The sequence below is a fragment of the Pipistrellus hanaki genome (genome assembly GCF_964339955.1).
Source record: "Pipistrellus hanaki genome assembly, chromosome: 3".
NCBI lineage: Eukaryota > Metazoa > Chordata > Mammalia > Chiroptera > Vespertilionidae > Pipistrellus > Pipistrellus hanaki.
Genome location: NC_140505.1, coordinates 77,841,125 through 77,858,665, shown reverse-complemented (window position 1 = coordinate 77,858,665; position 17,541 = coordinate 77,841,125). Strand labels below are relative to the sequence as shown.

Genomic DNA, 17,541 nt, shown 5'->3' with positions numbered 1-17,541 from the left:
CGAAATATTCACCCTACATTTTAAAACTTACTACCATGCCTTTGTTAATCACTCAGCATTAAAAGAATGTTGTCACCCTTTTGAATGTAAAAGAACAACCCACTAGTCCAAACTTCCATTCTGTAAAGCAGACATGCCAGAAGACATGAGATATATCAGCCATTCACTTCTGTGATGTTAAAAAATCTTTAATATTGCCCCCAGAGAACATTTTATTTAGAACTAGAGGCCCGGTGCACAAAATGCATGCACGGGGGTGGGGGGAGGGGTGTCCCTCAGCCCAGCCTGCACCCTCTCCAATCTGGGACCCCTCAAAGGATGTCTGACTGCCCATTTAGGCCCGATCCTGGTGGGATTGGGCCTAAATGGGCAGTCAGACATCCCTCTCACAATCCAGGTTTGCTGGCTCCCAACTGCTTGCCTGCCTGCCTTCCTGATTGCCCCTAATCGCTTCTGCCTGCCAGCCTGATCACCCCTGCAACCACTCCCATACCAGCCTGATTGATGCCTAACTGCTCCCCTGCCAGCCTGTTGGCCCCAACTTCCCTCCTCTGCCGGCCTGGTCACCCCTAACTGCCTTCCTCTGAAGGCTTGATTACCCCCAACTGCCCACCCCGCCTCCCCCGCTTGTAGGCCTGGTGCCTCCTAACTGCCCACTCCTGCTGGCCATCTTGTGGTCCACCTGGGGACAGGATCTTTGACTACTTGGGGGCAGCCATATTGCATGTTGGAGTGATGGTCAATCTGCATATTACTCTTATTAGATAGAGGCCTGGTGCACAGGCCAGCTGGTTGGCCCGGAAGGGTGTCCCAGATCAGGGTGAGGGTTCCCTTCCCTTGGGGCATGGGGCAGCCTGGGCGAGAGGTCTGTGGTAGTTTGCAGGCCAGTCATGCCCTCTGGCCACCCAAGCAGAGGCCCTGGTATCTGGAATTTATTTACCTTCTACAATTGAAACTTTGTAGCTTGGAGCAGAGCCAAGCCTCCTGCTCACTCTGTGGACAGCAGCCATTTCTATTGGGATTTATGATCCTTCTATAATTGAAACTTTGTAGCCTTAAGCAGAGGCCTGGGCCGGCCAGGGTGTGCAGAAAGTTTTGCTTCCTCGCTGCCGGGAGAAACCCTAGCCTGCTCTCCAGCTCCGTGGCTGCTGCCATTTCTGTTTGGATTTGATTACCTTCTATAATCGAAACTTTGTAGCCTTGAGAGAGGCCTAGGCCGGCAAGAGTAGGCAAAAGCTTCTTCTGTTGCCTGGGAAACCCAAGCCTCCCTCCTGCTTTCTGTGGCAGTAGCCATCTTAGTTGGGTTTATTTGCATACTCACCCTGATTGGCTGGTGGGCGTGGCTTGTGGGTGTAGCAGAGTGGTTAATTTGCATATTACTCTTTTATTAGGTAGGATGGTGCTTCATTTGCACCATTGTCTGCCAGGATGAAATAATCTCCAAGTAAAACCCTCACCAGCTGAATGAGTTGATCCACAAAATGTAGTTCATTCAACAAATATTCATTGAATTGTCTATTCAAATGCTGAAGATTTTCTGCTAAAAAATACTTTGGTTTTAATGTTTATGTTGAACTTTTTTTTTTTCTATCTACAGTTGACCAAGAAGTTATTCATTTAATGTTAATATAATATTATATGCCAAAACCGGTTTGGCTCAGTGGTAGAGCGTCTGAAGAGTCCCGGGTTCGATTCCGGTCAAGGGCATGTACCTGAGTTGCGGGCACATCCTCAGTAAGGGGTGTGCAAGAGGCAGCTGGTCAATGTTTCTCATCGACGTTTCTAGCTCTCTATATCTCTCCCTTCCTCTCTGTAAAAAATCAATAAAATATATTTTTTTGAAAAAAGATCTATTATGCTAAGTGGAAAGGACACAGTGATAAGCATTACTAACAGTCTAGTGCAGCAATTTTCAACTTTTTCATCTCATGGCAAACATAAACTAATTATAAAATTCTGCAGCACACCAAAAAATATTTTTGCCTGACAAAAAAATAGATATAATTTTGATTCATTCACACAAGGTGGCTATTGATGTGTTGGCTTTTTGTCTTTTATTATTATTATTATTATTGATTTGACAGTTTAAGAGAAAAGAGGTCACTGACCCTGACTAGTTATCTCATGTTTCAAAAAATATTGCAACACACCTGTTGAAAACCACTAGGCTAATGGAAGGTTTCAGGAAGACAGATAATTGAGTTATGATGTCCTCTATGAGGAAACTTAAATCTGAAGGATGAGAAAGAGTTAACTATATACATTTTTTGTGCAGATGGGGTATAGGGAGAAAGAAAACTGTTCCAGGAGGGCCACCAGCTTATATGAAGGCCAAAACACAAAGAAGAGGGTAAGATAAAAACAGAAAAGTATTGAAAGTCTACCGAGAGAAGAATGTTAGAGCTTGAAAGGAATTCAGATTTTTTTCTCTAAGTACAACAGAATGCCATCATAGAATTTTGTAAAGGAAAGACAATCAGATTTCTATTTAAGGCAATTTACTCAGATTCAGACTGAATAAATTTTAGGAGAAAGCTAGCATAAATTTTGGAAGAGACATCCAGACAACTGGTTAGAAAATATTATATTATCCAGAATAGAGACGTTACAGGGAGGAATGATTCAGTCAATTATGAGCTCCAACTAGGTGCTGAGCACTCTATTAAGGATACTGAGGAATCAAGTAGGGTAAATAAATTGATCAAATAAGCAACAATGACAACATATAAAACTTAAATTATATTCAATGCCACAAATGGAGAAATGCTATGAAACTATGAAACAAGAGAACTTTTCTTAATGCTTCAGGAAAGGTTTCCCTTGAGGAAGGGAAATATGAACTAAATTCTAAAGGTTGACTAGAAGCTATCTAAAAGGGCATAATGGAGAATGGATGGAGAACAGGATTTATCATAAAACTGTAAAATAGCAAGTGTGGCAGGGTGCAAAGAGAAAAGTGATTAAGATGAGGTTGGCAAGGTGGTTTATCTTAAGTAGCTTAGTAGTTTAGTCTTTATCCTAAGAGCCAGGAGAAGCCCTAAAAATGTTTTAATAGAAGATGTGATAGAGAAAACATCAAATTTATGTTTTGAAAAGATTATTGACTGGAAGTGTGAAGGACTGTAGGGATGGAGTAGATATTGTAAAATGGGTTAAGCCATGATTGCTTAAGATCAGAAAGATGTTGGGAGGTAGAGGACATGGTGACTGTGAAGAGTATTTCTGGTTTTGTCTTCCTAAACATAATCCTATCACCTGACCAGAGAAAGGCATTTATCTTTTTATTCACTCAGTCAAGAACTAAGTCATCTAAAAATTACATTGAACTGTTAACAGTGGTCTACCTTGGAGAACAGGACTGAAGAGAATGGTAGGAAGAGGGAAGCCGTTCATTTTTTATCATCAACTATTTGACTTTTATAAAAATGTAAATGTTTAAAACATGAACATAGAAATGCCATAAAATTAAAAATGTGAGGAGCGAGCTAAGATTGTCTTATCTTAGGTCATTTGGAATGACTTGGATATTGAGTACCCATTTTGCTTCTCGTGAGTAATCTGTAATAGGTTGGAAGAATTAAGAGTAGAATCCACAGAAAATACTTCCAAAATATCTTTTGATTCATATTTTATCAGATCAAAGTCTAAGAATGATCAATACTAAGAGAGTTGAGACTAAACATACTTCTTCCTCATGTTACACTTTGAGAAAGACCCAGAGAATAAGATGGATGCATTGACTTTGGAAGAAACATTCAGCAAACTGAGAGCTCTGTAACTTGTGGAGAGGAGGGGTTGTCCTTTTTATAAATATAATAGATACACATGAAGTCCTTATCTAGAAAACAAAGTCTCAAAGAGTTAAACATGGAAGGATTGGTGCCCAAAACCGAGTAGGATTTGTTTAATTATGGGCAATACTCCACTAGGCAGAAGGGGTGGGGTGTATCTAGTGAACTATTAAATGTGCACTTACAGCAGAATCTTACAGATTCAGCCAGCAATAACTCATAACGGCATTCAAATGTGGAAATAGGTCCTTTTAATTTACATTATTAAACTGCCTTTGAGTTTGTCTTCTGTAGTCCCACTTCTGCTATGAGATAATTACCATTTAGAACAGTGTGGAGATTTTTGTTGTTTTATTTTATGGGTTTTGTTTTTTTGCATCCCACTTACTAATATGGATGTGAAGACTCTAAAAAACAGAAAAAGCAGAAAAAAATTTGCATTAAAAATTAAGATCAGTGTTTCTTGCTAAGAGAGCAGTGAGTTCACAAAAAGCATTAATTGACCACAACTGTGCAGAGCCACACAAAGCATTTTCACATCCATTATTCACTGCCTCCTGACAGTGCCCTAACTGGGGATTGAACCAGCAACTCAGGTATGTGCTCTAATGGGGAATCAAACCCACAACCTTTGGTATATGGGATGATGTTCCAACTACCAGGCAAGGGAACAAAAAGACTTTTTTTAAAGTATAATTGATATACTAAGAAAAGAGGAAAAATAGAATCATATAAAATGCTTGATTAAAACCATAAAAGGCAGAAAAGGAGCAAAAGACAAAAATAGGAATAAAAAATGGCAATAAATAGAAAATAATATAATAGACAAGAATCCAACTATATCAATAATTACTTTCAATGTCAATGTTCTAAATGCACCAATTAAGACAGATTGTCAGTGACTCAAAACACAACCTATTAATACATATTGTCTATAAGAAACCCACTTTAAATATAAAGACAACATATAGAAAAACTCTAGTGTCTATACCAAAATAACGAGAAACCTCAAAACAAGTGAGCTGATACTAAGAATGTATTGCTATTATAGAAATACTAGAGGCCCTGTGGATGAAACTTGTGCACCGGAGAGGGGGTCCCTCAGCCTGGCCTGCACCCTCTCGCAGTCCGGAAGCCATCCGTCAGACACCCTTGGTGCTGCTGCAGACACCCGCCACCACTGCTGTGCTCACCAGCCAGCCCGTGACCCCAGCTCAGGGCTTCTGGCTGAGCAAAGCTCTCTCCATGGGAGTGCACTGACCACCAGGGGGCAGCTCCTGTGTTGAGTGTCTGCCCCCTGGTGGTCAGTGCACATCATAGTGACCAGTAGTTCTGCTGTTCAATCGATTTGCATATTAGCCTTTTATTATATAGGACTAGAAACCCAGTGCATGGATTTGTGCACCAGTGGAGACCTTTGGTCTGGCCTGCGGGGACTGGGCTGAAACCAGCTCTCTGACATCTCCCGAGGGGTCCCGGATTGCAAGAGGGCACAAGCCAGGCCAAGGGACTCCACCAGTGCACAATTGGGGCTGGGGAGGGACCATGTGAGGTTGGCTGGCCAGCGAGGAACTATGGGAGGGCTCCAGAGCGTGTCCGGCCCATCTTACCCAGTCCCAACTGGCCAGACCTCAGCAGCAAGCTAACCTACCTGTCGAGCGTCTGCCCCTCTGGTGGTCAGTGTGCATCATAGCGACTGGTCGAATGAACAGTCAGACATTTAGCATATTAGGCTTTTATTATATAAGATAACATAGGTTATTAAACATACTCAAAATCTTCCTGTGATTTTTTTCTGGGTGATCTTTCTTTTCTAGTTAATTTTATCATTCATTCATTTATTTGTAATGTCCATTAGTGGCAATGACAGTGCTATGTGCCCAGCAAAGCATTTGGATTTTCTTCCTAACATGCATGACTACACTTTCCCATCTCCCTTACCATTGGCTGAGAATGGTTTGGCTGAGTACTGGCTGATGGAAATGTTAAGAGATATATCCCTTCCAGGCCTGACCATCAAACCCCTGCAGAATCTACTACCCTAGCTCCTCTCCTTCCATGGCAAGTTTGGAGATTTAAAGCTGGCACTGTCACAAAGTGGAGAAGTCTGGATCCCTGGGAAAGAGGAGCCTGCCATACTGGAATATTATGAAGCTGCTGAGATGCTACAATTGTTACAGAGTAGTTCGTCTATCCTAATATATAGCATTACTATTATCAGTAGAAAAGAGAAACGAAAATGCTCCTTCCAAAATACAAACCTTTAATAGTGGGCCCATTTTCTACTGAAGTCCTCAGATGGCATGCATTAAGTGTATGACCTGGTCCCATGCACTTCACAATCTAAAAATCTCACTGTCCCTCCTAAATGCTCCCTAAACTCTTGGATCTGTTCTTCCCCATTAGAGTACTGATCACTGATATATTGTAATTAGTTTGTTATTCATTAGTCCATTTCACTAGTTCTTGAGTGTCCAAAGAGGCAGCAAAGGTCTTCTTTAGAGATGTATCTTCAAAACTTAATGCTTCGTGCTGAGTATATAAAGGATGCTCAGAATGAATTAATGTGCTCTTAAATGTTCTTAGCTTCCTAAAATACCATGAAATTTTAGAGCCTGGAAGGTAGGGAAAAGCATTTTTCATTTTATCAAAACATTCTCTTCTAAAATAAATTCTCAACCCCTGAATAACTCACTGGCTGGCCTAAAGCTCTCACATTACTGAAATGAAACCAAGAGCCAAGAAGCAAATAACATCCTTTTGAACTAGAATTTGTTTCTAGGCCAAATCCTTTATGGGTTTGTGAAGCTTTAAAAATTCTGACCTCCTAAATTCAGAAATAATTTTTTTCGTCTTGAAAATTTGCAACAAAATTATTCTTAGGTATTTTAAATGGTGGTGGATTCTCTGAATTCACATAGGAAGCAACTTTAGAGATTTAAAAATCATCACTATAATTCAAAGCATTCCACTTGTGAGGAGACAGCATCAGAAAAGCACTGTATTTTATGCTACTTGGAAATCTTAGGTTTAGTAACAACCCTTCCATTAAATACAAAGGAATTATTTTTAAATGTATTAAGCAGCAACTTTCAAGGTTCAGTCTTGGGTATTACTTTAATAGTACTAATGAAGTATATAGTTATTTTAAAAGCTTATTTTAAAAAATCTTTTTTACTCACTGCATATAGAAAACTAGATATTTTTAAAAATAGTTTCTTCCTTTACATGGAATATATCTTAAGATACAAAAGAACCAAATTGCTTTTATTTTTATTATATGGGAAAAACAACACACAGGCCTTTAGTCAAATAATTTTGTGATATTTATGCTTTCCATTGCACATATGAGTTATACAAATTAGTAACACAAGTTAATTCTCAAATTCCAAACATTTTCTAAAATATTATTACAGCAGATGCCTACGATATTAAAACACTGAAGTGGAAATTATATTCTAAAGAGTTAAATATGACACTGAAAATACTGCATATTTTAATTAGAGAAAGATTAAATTTTGTGCTTAAATGCTCTAACAACTAAGTAGCAGGGCAACTAACAACTACAAATAAGTCACAATGGTCCATTTATGTGACTATCCTTTAGATAATCACTCCTCTTGAAAACGCAAAAACATAAAATCTCTCTACCTAAGATATATGGTGAAGTGTATTATGATTTATGACTTTATACAACTACTAAATTCAAAGATAAAAGACACCACACTTGGAAAGAAGAAAATGTTTTTTAAAAGGAAATGGTTTTAATTGAATTAATGAGATGAAAAGATAGTGAAGCCCTGTTTGCTACTTACATGAAAGAAGATTTTAAAAAATAATCACTGCACAAAATACAAAGAGTATGGTTATGCTGTGAGATTAAGTTTTTCTCCATGTTTTTCTTGAATGTTCAAGAACAAATTAAAGTTTCCACGCCAAATTTGTTTTCAAAATGCCGAATTGTGAAACAATTGCCGACTTCACGTTTCTGAATACCTGTTTGGAAGGGAAAAGTTGTTAAATTTTTGGTTCTTTAGTCATAAATATTCACATTAATCCACACAGTTATTATTCAGACATATGAAAATATCCTACTCTATATTCCATTCTATAGCTTGATTTTTTAACATTAAAGAAAATAATTTTCTCTCTTTTCTGAACTAAATGTCTTAACAGATCTTAGTAACAACAATAATGCCATATGTATTACTTAGAAATATATCTTGACTGTGGTGGAGATTTGTTGAAACTTCAGACTTAAAAGAGAGAATCTCATTATATGCATAATCTGACCTTTAAAAAAAATTATGAACCATTAGATAATTTAAAAATGTAAGAAGTCAAGGAGCAGATTTTAGGTGACTGACTCATCATGTGAAGTAAGTAAAAATGCTAACGAGAGCCAGGAAAGCACTTTTACTGGGTGCTGCAGTTCCAAAGAAATCACAACTTAATATCTGAATGTCACTTCTTGCTTTCCCACAGCTCTGCCACATGTACTTTCATTTTATTTTTATAATGATCTTGAAAGGAAATGGGGAGGTACTGTTATCCTTATTTTTTAGGTGAGAAAACAAAGGCTTAATGATTTGGCAAAGCTATATTAGTTGTGTCAATGCTCTTAATTCGACGGTCAAATTCCTTTGTATTAACCTGACTGTGATTATCTCCAACAAGATCAAAAGGAAAACAATGTGCTTAGAATCCAGATGCCTGAGCATACACCTGAACGGCTTCTCTAGACACCCTTTGCCATGTGACTGTACCAGACAGGATGGAACATGGCCTGGATGACTACATGGAAAAAAACCTTCTAGCAGCTGAAGGCAATGAGATTTCACATTCACCTATTCTCTCTCTCTAAAAAGAGTGGATTTAGAGTTAAGATGATTCTTCAGAAATCTACAAATATTATATAGTGATTGAACAGAGTTCTATTTCTCATTCATGGCAAACATACTAAATCTAGCTTAACTCAATGAAGTGAAACAAAAAACTTTTCTGCCAGCTCTTTAAAGTGTTACTACCTCTAATGGTATCTCTGCGTTGCAGTCTGTAGGTTTCCTTGTCGTGGCACAGTCGATAGATAAAGAAGCCCAGGTGTTCAATGTCTTCAATGCGGTCAGTGATAACCATGTGTTCATGAATTAGATATGACTGAGGCAAATAGGTTCCAGCCTGCATTTGGAAAAAAATAAATTACAAGAATTATCTCAAGGCTTACACTGAACGGACAAGGAAAATAAACAAAACTCTTACAGATTATCGTTGGAACAGAGGCTGGCAAACTACTGCCCATCATCTGTTTTTATAAAGTTTTATTGAAAAACAGTCATGCCCTTTTGTTTACATATTGTCAATGGCATCAGAATTAAGTAGTTGTAACACAGATTTTATTTCTTAAAAGCCTTCCATTTATTCTCTGGCCCTTGAAAACTTAAGTATGATTTTAAAAGTTACATATTTAATTTCAAAATTAGAAAAAACAAACAAGAAAAAAAAACCATGAGCCCTAGTTCCTCACAGCTATATTTACAGTAAAATGGGCTCCTTTAGGGCTAGTTTCTCAATAAGAAATTCCAAGATGTTATAGCAGCAGCATTAATAAGAAATATCTCAAAATTGCATACCTTTATGTTAATAAGTAACTCCAATAGGTTTCTGGGTGGCATAACAATGGAAGTGTTCAGAGGAATCACATAGCACTTATCCAGGTTAAGATCTAAATAGGCCGTGAGTTTCTGGGAAGAAAAAGATAATTTTTTGTTAGATTAATATTTATAACTCAAGCAACAGCTGGACTTTTAAGAATAATTTATACCATTAAAATGCGTTGGCTTTAGAATATGTAAATCACTTGCACTTCAATAAATCAAGATTTTGCTGGGATAAGAATGAAAGTAGTAATGGGAGAAGAAAAATTAATGCTATTAAAAAATAAAATTCTTTAAAAATTTTTATCTATTTATTAATTTTAGAGAAAGAAAGTGAAGAAAGTACAGAGAAAGAAACATTTTAGAGAAAGAAACATCAATTTGTTGTTCCACTTAGTTAGGCATTCATTGACTGATTCTTGTATGTGCCCTGACTTGGACTGAACCACAGCCTTGGAGCATTAGGACAACACTGTAACCAACAGAAGCACCTGGCCAGGTTGGAAATAAAATTCTTATCAGGGGTTTGTTTCTATAATAAGCTATTAAAATTAACAGCAAATAACCTATAATCTGATTTAAGATATTTAGTTAGTTCCCTTATTTACAAGCCCTAATGCCCTCCAAGGCATCCATCAATTGTAGATAAAAATAAACTTCTCTCCTATGCATCTGGAATAGTATCCTTTCCTATATAATAAAGGCTAATATGCAAATAGACCGAACAGTGGAACAACCAAACAACAGGTCATTGTGATGTGTGCTGATCACCAGGGAACATGGCGGGCATCGGCAGCAGGTGGCAGAGCTTGGAACATGGCAGGTGTTGGCCATGGCACGATGATGGATCAGGTGAACGGGGGCACCAGACCAAGGCGGGGGAGGCACCAGTCACTGTCACCAGAGTGAGCCTCTGATGGTTACTGAAAATTCTTTGCTCCAGTGCAATGGAGTCCCACCAGGAACTTGCACCTGCTCCTGGCACCAGCAAGGGCGCCGGTTCCACTGGTACCTACTGCCGGGGCCGCCACTCCCACCTGCTGCTGGCACTGGCACTGACCAACCTTCAGGGCTTCTCCACCTCCCTCTGCTCCTGAGAGCGATTGGGCCAGCAGCCACCTCTCACATCCACTGCCGGCACTGGCCCCACTTGCACCAACTGCTGGCACCAGCCCCAATTGCTCTGTACCATCAGCGTGTAAGAGCGGCGGCAGTGGGAGCAGGGCTGCCAGCAAACGGGACCAGGGGCCATCGTAGGAGGGGCTGTGCGGGAGCACAGAGGATGGGCTGAGATACGCCCGTGTCCACCGCAGCCTCGGGGCCCACAGTTCCTTTCACGGTGCACGAATTCATGCATTGGTCCCCTAATTAATATCCTCCAGTCAATTTAATGATTGTCTGTGTTCTTGTGGTTTAGGTGAGAAAACCTGGTTGAGAAAGACTGTCAACAGGATGGTTTTGAGGGTTAAAATGAATTAACAAAACCACACAAACATTTAGATTTTAAGAGCTCAGTAAGTGTTAGCTATTATTATTTACTATTTGCTTTGGATAAGGTTTATTATCATGAAGTAAGTAATTTTTCAAACGGGCTTATAAATATTGAGCAGATGTATTTTATCAGGGATAAAATGCAATGCCAATTTCAGGATATGTCTACATGTTCAAAATAGTAAATATATACTGATTTAACATCTATAGGTAATATGAGAACTTCTGCATCCTGGTTTGAAAGAACAAAACATTCTTGGGACAAAAATTATTGGGGGAATTTAAATATCAACTGAATATTAAATAATACTACATTATGTTAATTTTCTTAGATGTGATAATTATGTAGTTATGCAGATAATGTCCTCATTCTTAAGAGATCACAGTTTTATGTATCTAGAATCAAGTGTTAAAAGTGAGGAAAAGATAAAATAAAAATGAAACATGATAAAATTTGAAAGAAGTATGACAAAATTTTGTAACCACGTGGAGAATTTAGAATATTAACTGTATTTTCACTTCAATGTTTCTGCAATACTTAACAACTTTCAACAGTTGGCGGAAATGTAGATGGGAACTTAGAAAGAATTAATGAGCCCATCAAATGTTGATAGTTTTTATTTTGTAGGACAGAAGAAACCCAAGTTCAATTTTTTAAATAAAACATAAACTCTAAGTAGAATAAATCTGGAAATACGGAAAACTACAAAAAGCATAAGTTAAAGAACTTGCACTCTTTACAGTTCAGGACATCTGGCTCACCTTGTTAAAGTCATGAACAATGTTGGCAGGATCACTATCTGCAAACTCTGGGACAGGCACACTGATGAATTCAACTTCATCTTCCTCAAAGATCTTAATATTTTCCTCAATTGTCTGGTAGCGAGCAGCGGGGGCATCTGCAGAAGGCTCATTTAGGAGGACATCATCTTTGATGTACTTTATTCCGCAGTAGTACACGTCATCTGGCTATAAAGGGTTTAAACACTGTTTCAGCAATTCAGTAAGAGACAGGTTTTTAAATGTAAGCATTACTTAAGCTGCCACATCTATCCAAGTAATAGTTTGCTTGCAAACTCTTACTTTTAGATGACAAGTCAGACAGTTTAATTATAGAGTTAACACATTCTTTAAGATCAGATTTTAAAGAATTGTTTTAAAAAGTTTCAAAAGAAGAAAAGCAGCTGATTTTCCCTTTACTTTTTGTAGTCCACAGAAATAGAATATAAAGGCAATTATCCATCTGGTGACAAGTACATTTGAAGAAACACATAGGCCTATTTCTACTTGTAGGCATTATTTTTATAAAAGAATATATTCAGAAATTAATGTTTCTTCTGAAAGAGCATACTTTTAAAACTTTTAACATCATTCACTGATTCAATAATTTTTCTATTAGCCAAAAGAGGGATAATTTTTCTGAAATTTCTGGTCTGATTTTTCCTTAAAATATATCACAATTAAATGGAAAATATTACATTAACGCAAATCATTATAAAGATTGCAAAAAGTACATATATATAATAAAAACTAGAAGTATATAACAAAATACTAAGACAACAAATACCTTTGGACAATAAAACTGCAAATGAGTTTTCCTTTATTAAATATATTTATTATAAAAATTGTATTAAACAAGGTTGAATGGTATTTCGGTAATGTCTATTGATATGCCATCATCTTGAAAAATATAGAAAATGAGCATAAAATTTATACATCTTCTGGCAGACTAATAAAAAATATTTGTCAACACTCTCTCTAAATTTTAATATTAAAACACTTGAGGTAGTCATAAAAGCTTATTCCCCAAGAAAAAAACAACAACAATAAACCTACTGAATTATCACCCAGAAAAAATGTGCCACAAAACAGAGGGGATAATTATAATCAGAGGAAAAGTCTGTCTTAACCCACTAGGATTACTATTAAATACTTGTTTCAAATAACTTCCATCTTAAGTTACTTCAACATTATTGCTGAAGTCACATAATTCTCTAGAGAAAGTAATGACAGAGAAAGAGGCGGAGAGAAGTATTCCAGTGTTTTCCTCTGTGTGTCTAAAAGACTGTCTAAAGGCTGGGCAAACAAGTTGAAGAGACTCAAACACAGCTTTAAAATAGAACCACCGCTCTGGCTACAGGCCACAGACTAAAGTGCAGACTTAGAGCAAGTTAGGATCAATTTTCTAACACACATGAAGAAGGCAAAAATGGTCTTAGTATTTTTCCACTTACTTGAAGTGCAAAATATTTGTACAGGTATGCCCCTCCTAGAATGACACCTGCAAGCATAAATGCTAGTCCAAAGCACATGCACCAACACCAAGCTCTTCTCTGGCCAACTGGTACCACTTCATCTGGGTCCTAAAATATGAAAACAGATGATGGTCAATATCTTATCTCCCATCAGAATCAAAGGTCAGGATTGAAAGAAACCTTCAGGATTATTGTTTTATAAACTAAGAGACCAACAAGTCAGGTCTCTAATCAAGATCAAAGTGGTGGTGCCAAAACTCATCGTAATGCCTCTGGAGAGTTCTGTCTTCTAATTCTCAATACCTCACCTGCTATCCTATCTCTATAGTAAAAACATACTCCATAATTTCTTTTTTCTGTGCACAACATTTGGTGGTTAATATGTCTTCTAACATTTAAAAATTCAGAAAAGGTTACAACACAACTTTATTATGCAATATTATGGTGCTGAGCCTCGTATAACTAGAGTATAATAGATTACTTGCAGTAGAAAATGGTCTAGGAAATTTTTAAATAAAACCTTTCTAGGAAAGATTCAATTTAAAAAAATCAAACCCTTATAAAGTCAAAAGACATACAACTAGCATACAATTACTAGAATAGAATTTTTATTTTGATTCACTCAAGGAAATAATTTAGCATTATAATGTCATCTGGGGTCAATTCCTGAGATACCCTTTTGCCCTCTTAACTCAGTTTATCTGCTATTTTCTTACTAGTATTTGTACCCTGTTTAATATGCAAACAGTAGACAAAGGAGGTTATCTGCTGGAATTACATTACTAATGGTTCAAAAAATAATATAGTCAATAGCATTGCAGTAGCTACTTATGGTGTCAGTTGGGTATTGGAAATATTGGGGAACACTTGACAAAGTTGTGATTGTCTAACCACCAAGTTGTGAGAACATTAAACTCTGCTAGAGTAGGTATGCTTGTTAATGTACTGTATACTAACATAACAAGTGCACTCCAAGGGAGTAGTACATAATAAGACTAGAAAATTTTATTAAGTCATGTAAGATACTACACACCTGTGAATAAAGAGTTATTAAGAATTCCATGAAGCCATAAGGTAAAATGAATGATAAAAGTACAGTGTTTTGTGAGATAAGAAAACATTCCAAGCATAATTTTAAGATGAGGCAGAATGGAGGGGTGGAAATAAGTCATTTCTAAACATTTGGTACCAGCTGTTGAGACAGTCAAAAGTGTGTACAATACCCACTGTTTGGCAGGATCTCTTTTCTAGTAGCACATAAGTGACTAGCCAAAGAGCATGGGTTGACACTTGTAAATTATATAGCCCTAATTATCAAATTAATGACAAGTTTCCAAACCTTTTGGTCTATCAGTTTTTACTGGCCAGTAAACAATAACTTCAAGAATGTCTACTACAGTGGTTCCCAACCTTTTTTTGGCCATGCCCCACCCACAGCATCTCTAAAATCCTGATGTTCCCCTCTCCCCTGGGACATAAAAGTGAACTCCTATTCACGTGGAGGAAGCCTAACAGACCATTAACTTGGTCTAAACAAACTTTCAAAGAGCATGGCATCCATGAAAAAGAAAAAGAAAACAACAAAAGGACAGTTGAAGAACTGAGGAAGAAATCACTAAGAAATTATTAAGAAAATAATATGAAGTGATATGAAAAAATAGCAAAGTTTCAAAACACATAATAGATAACAAATATGTCACAATATATATTTACATACTGTATATGAGGCCCCTAGAACCATAAGAAATGCAAAAAATTCACTGACAACTCATTCTCGAATCCCCCCTTAAAAAATAAAATTGCCCCCATATTGTGAACCATTGATCTACTATGTTCTAGGCACTGGTAAGATAGCCTCTCAAGAAGAGATCAGACAAAATCAGTCTGGAAAATAGTTATGCAAAGAGAACATAAATATGACATGGGTTCTAATAAAGAATATGGAGAGTACAGAAGAGGGGGTGATATTGTTTGAAGAAGACTACCGAAGTGAGAAACTAATGGAATGAAATATTGAAGAACAAATATTCATTACTCACACACAGAGTTAAGGGGCAAAAAATGAATGAAATCATCAAGCTAAAATGCTTATCTCCAAGGGCCACATGTGGTATGGCTAGAGTGCCCAATATGGTGGAAAGGGGTACAAGAGATGAGAATGGAGAAGTAAATGGGGCAGACCAACGGAGAAGTATCAGATTGGCTCAGTTGGATGGAGTATCATCTGACACCAAAAGGTTGCAGGTTTGATTCCTGGTCAGGGCACATATCTATGGTGCATATGGGAGGCAACTGATTAATGCTTCTCTCCCACATCAATGTTTTTTTCTTTCTCCCTCTCCCTCCATCTCTAAAATCAATAAAATAAAATTTAAAAAAAGAACATTTTAGGTCTCTGCTCTGCACCATGTGAGGATACAAAGGGAAAATAACTATCTTCACCAGGAAGCAGGCTCTCACCAGAACTGTATCTGCCTACACCTTGATCTGGGACTTCCCAGCTTCTAGACTGTGAGAAATAAAGGTTTTTGTTGAAGCTAAAGAAAAATGCAAAACAAACAAAACATTAAGACTATGACAGTAAGACAAAAAATTTAGGCTTCTCAAAGAATTTAATTTAAAAAATACTGTACTTATTCACAGACCATTGCTCAGCACTTCAACAATGTGAACCCCATCTTAAGAATCAGAAAATAAAAATCTTTCAATCGCCAAATTATGGAGCCAAAGTCCATGGCACTGCAGTCATGGAATACTACCAGGTATTTAAAGTTCATCTAATCTCTTTTCTTCTCTAAATTCATAGTGATCACCTTCTACTTTGCATTAGAATAACTCAGATACAGATCTTTTCTTTCCCTGCTAGGCTACAAGGATGTTGTAAGTATCCATTCATATTCGCTGCTTTCTGAGTAGCTTGTTACCACTTGCCTCAGCTAGCTGCCCCACCCACCACCGCTTGCAGTTCTCCGCCCCACTAGCTCACTGCCCCACCCTCCTATAGCTCTACCATTCGCAGGTTGCTGCCCTGCCCTCCCGATCAGTCTTACTGACGGCCTCCCAAACAATTTGCATATTACCCTATTGTAAGTATAGATTACAGCTATACAGGCAAGTGCTACATGATGTTTCACCTAAGGATGTACATATAGGAAGGTGGTCCCATCTATACTAAGAAAAGGGTAATATGCTAATTATATCGGATAGACTGGACGTCCTTCCAGACAAAGCCACAGTGGCTGCGAGGGCCAAGCAGGGCCAGCAGCAGTGGAGTGATGGGGTGGCACCTTCCCGATTGGCCCAGTTGCCTCCCCCATCACCCTGAGTGCTCCCGGACTATGAGAGGGGACAGGCTAGGCTGAGGGACCCCTCCCCCGAGTGCACGAATTTTTGTGCACCAGGCCTCTAGTCTATATATATAAAAGGCTAATATGCTAAGTGTACTCCGACTGGTGGCTATGATGTGCACTGACCACCAGGGGGCAGACGCTCAATTCAAGAGCTACTGTGACTGGCCATTTACAGAGAAATGGCACCATGGACCTGGCGCCCACAACACTCTGCTTCCTCCAAGTAGAACACAGGCCCCACCAGCACCTGAGCAACAGCCAACCAAATCGCAGCCAACGCTGCCAAGACCCATGGTACAAAATGCGGCCCACAGCCCAGCCCAGCCCAGAAACGGTCACTATGGGTGCTGAGTAATGACATCACATAGCAATGCCCGGCTCCCTCTCCTTAGTGACCAGCCTTCTTGAAGTTTCTTCAGCCCAGGACCACCACTTGCTTTATAGCCAGGTGCAAACATTTTACACTTTAACCAAATGTCTGTGAAGCGTTTTCCCATGCCTCATCTCATTTGATCCTCACAGAAGTCCTGGAGTAGGTAGATAGGAGACTTCGTGGAATCCTATTTTCTTTTCATAAGCAAGAAAACAGATTTAGAAAGTTTAGAAACTTGACCCAACTGAAAAGAAGAAATGGTGGAACTTGAAAATAACTTCAGGTTTTCTCACTGTGCAGAATATAGTCAAACACTGCTGCAGTTAAATATTTTACTCTGTGTTCTCCCCTGTGTGATCTACAATAGTCTACTTCAAGTTGATATTTACTGCTGTGTTGCTAACAATGACCTGAAAGAGAAGTTGAGGTGTTTTACTGGGCTGGAAAAAGTCTAGCTACATCAGAAAGCAGATCTAATTAAGCAAGTTTATTCTATACTAGAGGCCCGGTGCATGGAAATTCATGCACTGGAGAGGAAGTCCCTCAGCCCGGCCTGCCTCCTCATAGTCCGGGAGCTCTCAGGGGTGAGAGGCGACCCGGTGATCAGGGGAAGGTGACGCTCCATCA

The 17,541-nt window shown here is 38.3% G+C and overlaps 1 protein-coding gene and 1 long non-coding RNA gene across 2 annotated transcripts in view; one reads left to right on the top strand and one right to left on the bottom strand.

Annotated features, from left to right (window-relative positions):
• The window catches only part of LOC311620254, a 387,779-nt gene that overhangs the window by 298,426 nt on the left and 71,812 nt on the right, over window positions 1-17,541 (top strand). The gene's annotated exons all lie outside the window — the stretch shown is intronic.
• The window catches only part of ITM2B (integral membrane protein 2B), a 28,258-nt gene continuing 17,765 nt past the window's right edge, over window positions 7,049-17,541 (bottom strand). Inside the window, exons 2-6 of the mRNA XM_084879490.1 lie at window positions 13,171-13,299; window positions 11,699-11,905; window positions 9,422-9,532; window positions 8,819-8,969; window positions 7,049-7,787 (exon numbers count right to left, since the gene is read on the bottom strand). Coding sequence (XP_084735616.1) covers window positions 7,702-7,787; window positions 8,819-8,969; window positions 9,422-9,532; window positions 11,699-11,905; window positions 13,171-13,299 — 684 coding nt within the window. The 3' untranslated portion in view covers window positions 7,049-7,701. The remainder of the gene's footprint in view (window positions 7,788-8,818; window positions 8,970-9,421; window positions 9,533-11,698; window positions 11,906-13,170; window positions 13,300-17,541) is intronic.